This window comes from Mytilus galloprovincialis, unplaced genomic scaffold, assembly GCF_965363235.1.
Source record: "Mytilus galloprovincialis unplaced genomic scaffold, xbMytGall1.hap1.1 HAP1_SCAFFOLD_70, whole genome shotgun sequence".
Classification (NCBI taxonomy): domain Eukaryota; kingdom Metazoa; phylum Mollusca; class Bivalvia; order Mytilida; family Mytilidae; genus Mytilus; species Mytilus galloprovincialis.
Window position 1 is genome coordinate 83075 of NW_027468010.1, and position 5898 is coordinate 88972.

General features: G+C 32.3%; 1 protein-coding gene across 1 annotated transcript; it reads left to right on the top strand.

Moving 5' to 3' along the window:
* LOC143060108 (retinol dehydrogenase 16-like) lies at positions 1–4262 on the top strand. The gene is made up of 4 exons (XM_076233536.1): positions 1–350; positions 716–974; positions 2272–2435; positions 3929–4262. Exons 1-4 carry the CDS (start codon positions 35–37, stop codon positions 4159–4161), a joined length of 972 nt encoding a protein of 323 aa, XP_076089651.1. The 5' UTR covers positions 1–34; the 3' UTR covers positions 4162–4262.
* The last annotated feature ends 1636 nt before the right edge of the window (positions 4263–5898 follow it).

Genomic DNA, 5898 nt, shown 5'->3' on the forward strand with positions numbered 1-5898 from the left:
TTACAATATTGTTCTAACTTCCAAAGTTTTCAGTATGTGGATGTATGTGGCAATATCAATTTTCCTGTGGCTGTTACTTAAATGGTATCGAAATAAAGAAATAATCGGTAACTATGGAAACCGGTATATTGTTATAACAGGCTGTGACTCAGGATTTGGATATTCCCTCACAAAGAAGTTAGACGAACTAGGATTTAATGTTTTTGCTGGATGTCTAACGGGTGAAGGATTGGCCAAATTAAAGGAAGAGACATCGTCGAAAGTCAAACCTGTCATGCTTGACGTATCAAAAACTGATAGCATCGAAAGAGCTTTTGAATTCGTTCAATTGAATTTGCCCCAAAATACAGGTAATGAGCTATATCTATTATGTTGTACTAAACAAGATTATTTCATTAAAATCAACGATATATAAAAGCATCATGATAAATGTTATCTACTAATTTGAAAAGAGCTTGCTTCTATACATTATAGGTGTAAAAACAATCAGGCAGATCAAGAAAATAACTACGGATTTTCTGAAATAAGAAAACAAATCATAAGAATACCATAGCACTACAATAAATATATATTTAAACATTACTTGCTTATTTTGGGATGATACATGGATAATGTATGAGATGTTTACTTTTCGTCGAAACTATTGGTCTTCTTTTCCAAAAATCATTTCCTTTCCTTGTATATTTATTGATTTGGTTTTTTTTTGTCTTGCAAGGAATCTGGGGAGTAGTTAACAATGCTGGAATAGCCGGACCTGTTGTTCCAATTGAATGGTTAAGCAAAACAGACTATGAAAATGTATTTGAAGTAAATACTTTAGGTATGGTCGAAACAACCCGTATCTTTCTTCCATTGGTTCTCAAAACTAAAGGTCGAGTTTTCAACATCACCAGTGTAGCAGGGCGTGTAGCTGTATTATATGGTCCGTACGCCGTATCTAAGCACGCTGCTGAGGGGTATTCTGATGCGCTAAGGTATGACGTTAATAAAAACTGCCATAAAAGCGCATGAAAGAATCCCATCACTAAGAACCAAAAAACATTCTAACGAAAGGAGTAGGTCCAGTAAGACCCCATTTTGGCCCCAAAATATAGCAGTTTTACAAAATTGTTAAAATATAAACTTGTAGTTATTTATTGGACAGTAGAATGCTTCTGCTATATAAATATGGGCTGTTTTTGACAATAAGATGCACATATATCGAGTACTAGCATCATTAAGTCATGCTTAATTACTGAAATCTTCAAAATTCTATCATTTTAGTTAAATTTTAGACGGTTTTCGTGTGAAACGAAAGTAGCCGCATTCGTGTTCATCGTTAATACTTAAGTGAAAGTTGTATTTTATGATAATAAATAACATATATAAAGATTAAGAATGAACACGGATGCGGTCACTTTCATTTATGACAAAAACTATCTGAAAAGTGACCTTGTTCGGCATTTTTGGTAGATTTTTCATATTTGAGCTTGAATCGGATCGTTTTTAATGACTCAGTTAACATCTTTCACATAAACTAATTGATTCAAATGAAATAGACACTTTAGTGTTTAAAAAGTGGTAAAAATCTTACGTCAGATGAACCTGAAATTTGAGGTCAAAATGGGTCCTTACCGGACCTACTCCTTTGAAGTCAAACTATTGCTGCCGAATATATGAGTAAAAGGAGATACATGGTAATAAACGGTACACTCACTTTATCAGGAAGGCAGAATTGAAGTGACAAACTGAGGAGTAAATGTCACATTTTAAATTGAGAATGGAAATGGGGAATATATATCATTTAAATATAGAAACACCTGCTATTTTGAGGCGTTTGAGACGCGTTTCGAAAATCTGACCTCATCTATTGGTTGTTTTGAGTTATGAATTAATATAGATATCTGATAGTATAATGCTTGTTCCAATACATGGACTTCCCACATTACTCAGCAACATTTCAATATAGGATATTTATTAGGATAACTTCCACACTGATGATGGTGTTCTTCTGTGACTAGAAAAGCCGAAGTGATCCATTTTCTCCAATTCCCCTTAGGGTTTGCAATTTTACAGAAAGTAAGTTTTGACCGTAAGCGGGTTTTTTGCTCTCTCATTTATGAATTGAACCTTGTTTTAAAGTCCACCGTTTTATACAACAATTTTAAGTCCTATTTATCATTTAGAAATTTGAACAACATGTTTAACCGTGATAAATTTCCTTTTGACAGCATGTTAATTGTAAGAGATAAAGGATCAATTGGTCTAAATGTTCCGTTCCTTGTCTTTCAGACGCGAGTTGTACAAAAGAGGGGTATCAGTTCATATCATTGAACCCGGGTGTTTTCAAACTCGTATTACAGATCCTGATGTCACCTGTAACACAATAGATGTTTACTATGACAAGCTTCAAAAGAATATACAGGATTACTTTGGACCTGGATTTCTTAAACAGTGTAAGTCTGTAAACAGTTTTTTATTCCTTTGAATTGTAAAGATTTATGTTTTATTAAAACCATTGAAAAGGATTGATGAAACAAATTAATCATCTTTATAATCCTAAAAAATGGTAATATTGAAACAAATCAATATTTTATAATTTGAAACATCCCCTTATCAAGAGCATCTGATATCATAATCTGATAATCTGATAGTCATATCACCACGACTGTCAGTTTTTAATTTTTGCTATTATTTGTCAGTGTATCTTTGACTAATGAATGGTTGTCTTTTTTAGTAGCATCCAAATCGGTTTTTACTTATCCTTGATATAATTTAGTAATTTTATTCTGGTGATGATTAAGAATCCAAGGACATTAGATGTTTGAAGTTGTTCAAAGCATTAACTGTATTTTTTAAAAATAAATGTGAAAATGTAAAAACAAATTAAGAAAAAATATCACTAAGACAGCAACGTTATACTTGTATGTAAAACGAACTCAGAATGAAAGAAAATGACAAGTTGTAGACAGCCTTTACCATCGGTATATACATTTGTCACCAATCGTTCTAAATATATCATGAACAAAGAAAAGGCGATAGAGATAACCACTGACAAATTTTCTGACATGAAGAAGCCAGATAGGTATGCAGTTAGAGGAGCAGGATCTGCTTATCCAACCTGAACACCTGTAATCACCACAAGTTTTCGATGGGGTTTGTGCTGCTTAGTCTTTTTTTCTATTGTGTGTCTTGTGTACTGATATTGTGTGTTTGGTTTTTCTTCTTTTTTAAGCTGTGGCGTTCTCAGTTTATTTTCTATCTTTGAGTTTGAATGTTCCTCTAGTATCGTTCGCGCTCTTTTATGATTATTCAACTTTCCACTATTATCATGATCAATTAAAAAATTCCATGAGGATGACATTATAAAGGCACTTAAAAGTTATAACTGGCTAGAAATATATTAATGATGTAAAATATAACAAAAGACGTAAAAAAATATGAACGCATCAATTATCTTTTTGAATGGATGCTTGTTCTTTAATGGGTTACTCTTCTTGCACAATGTAAATAGCTTTATTGTGGCTAAGCCGCAAGTAATTTCAGAAATGTACAGATTAGGAAAATGCAGTCTGAATACCAATCAGACAACTATTCATACCATGGTAAACGATATAAGTTAAGTTATGTGTGTTTCGTTTGATATTGCATGAATGACATACAGTGTCCTGATAGGAAAACAACGGACATTTGTAATATCTGTATTAAAATGACTTCTGAATTAATTTTTCGTTTTTTTAATGGTTGTTTGTATGTTGTTTTTGTTTGTTATCATTTAAGCTATATAATGAACTATAAATTATAGTTCTCATCTATCGAATGGAAATTTACGACAGTGTACACTATTAACACAACTGATATATAAATACATTCAGATCAACGAATGTCCATGCTTGTGTCTTAGAAATGTTAATAAATATATATATATATTGTGATAATTTATTTTCAGATAAGAAATCGGTCAAAAAAGGGCTAACTACTGGAGCGTGTTCTAATATTGATCAAGTCATTAATGCATACGTCCATGCCTTGACAGCCAAGTTCCCTAAACATCGATATTTAGTAGGATGGGATGCAGGATTGTTAGTGCATATCCTTGGTCGATTACCAGAGTGGATTGCTGACTATATATTTGCTTTCAATATACCAATTCCTGATTTAGAGAAGACTAACTTAGGATAATCATGATGCAATTTTCTATTATGCATTTTCTCGTCGTTTGTGTTGTGAAAGGAGATATTTTATTTCTTCATGAGTAAACTTTTCAGAAATTTGTTTAATCAGTCCTTATAAAAATGATGAGCACATCAGAAGACTCACTTGTCTATGCATGTTCAACATTATTACTTTTTCTAAAGATCAAATCAGTCTTGATATGCGGTTTATCCAATCCACTCTTAGGTTTGATCTGAGAGCCATACTCGATGAAATTTTGCACAATTTTATTACAATTTATTATTTTCTGTCGGTCGGACTCACAACCGTCGACAAATGGTGACGAGTAGAAAATGTATGCATAGATGGTTTTTATCCTCCAAATATACTTGTTTCGATCGAGTATTTCCGATGAAGGTAAAAGAGGGACGAAAGATACCAGAGGGACAATCAAACTCATAAATCGAAAATAAACTGACAACGCCATGGCTAAAATTGAAATGACAAACAGACAAACAATAGTAAATGCTAAGAAATATATTTCGTGAGTACATGTATTGGTATACTCTACTAATGTAACTACACTTGATCTGTAGCTCTACTAGTGGAACTATTTTAACTTTCTAATAGCATACTATCAGTGGTGAATTTTGACATTTAAAGTTTCGCTTAAGTTATTTCCTTTTTACCTTAGAAACGTATTTTTGATTTCAAACAAGATTAAAGAGAAACTATCAATCATAAGTATTTATATTATAAAAAACAAATCGCCCATATGTGCATAAACCCTAAGGCTTCTTTCAATTTCACTCCTATTGTGAAGCGTTGCTACATAACATCCTTTTAAGAACCTGTCATCCATGTGTAGGGCGGAGCAACAGTTTTAACTAAACAAATATCTTAATACAAACTGTGTATTTTACAAACCTTTTAAGATCTTTTAGGGTAATTAATTGATGTTGCTCATAACTTATAGAAAAAATACTATGATTTTAGTCCAAATATGTTAAGTTACGCCTGTTACAGCTTCATAGCTAAATCACAAGTAATCTATTTGCACTCAAATGGGCAAACCATGTCAGCTAATCATTTATAAAAAAATTAACACTAGCTTAGATGATTTCAAATATCAGTTTTTCTATTTTTGTCGTACTCATTGAAGACTTAGGTTATTTTTAAATTCATAAGTATCTTCCTGTTAGTATTTGATGTAAACATATGATGTACATATAGTCTAGTGACCTTCTAATCAGCACTTGAGGTAAGCAAAAAGTTGTGTTATGTAGTTTTTTTAATTTAGTAAAAAAAATGGCATATTTTTGCTATGTTTTGTGAAGAGTTAATTAATAATTATAACCACATCAATAATTATTCATGTCAACAACGAAATACCAACTACTGAGCTATGCAAAGCTAGGATTGGGGTGTGTATGTTTTTAATAGACTGATATTATAAGTTATCTACGTTCATATCCGTAGATATGGATATTTTAACACCCTGAAGTACCCCAGTACACCATGAGGCGTAGCCGAAGGGTGTACAGGGTACTGAAGGGTGTTAAAATATCCATATCTACGGATATGAACGTAGATAACGAATTTATCCCTGGTCTTAGTACGAATCGGGCGAGTTTTATGAAAACTCGGATACAAAGTGTAACGCGAAAACATTCTCTAAAAAAGTTTAATTGAAATTTGGAAATTTTACATATCTTTTACGGGGTGTAGGGTACTACCTTTGGTAGAACCCTACAGGTAGTCAAA

Coding starts and splice junctions, on each gene's coding strand:
- LOC143060108 (XM_076233536.1), top strand. CDS start 35: ATGTGGATGTATGTGGCAATATCAATTTTCCTGTGGCTGTTACTTAAA. Junction 975..2,271: donor GGGTATTCTGATGCGCTAAG/GTATGACGTTAA, acceptor CTTGTCTTTCAG/ACGCGAGTTGTACAAAAGAG. Junction 2,436..3,928: donor ACCTGGATTTCTTAAACAGT/GTAAGTCTGTAA, acceptor ATTTATTTTCAG/ATAAGAAATCGGTCAAAAAA.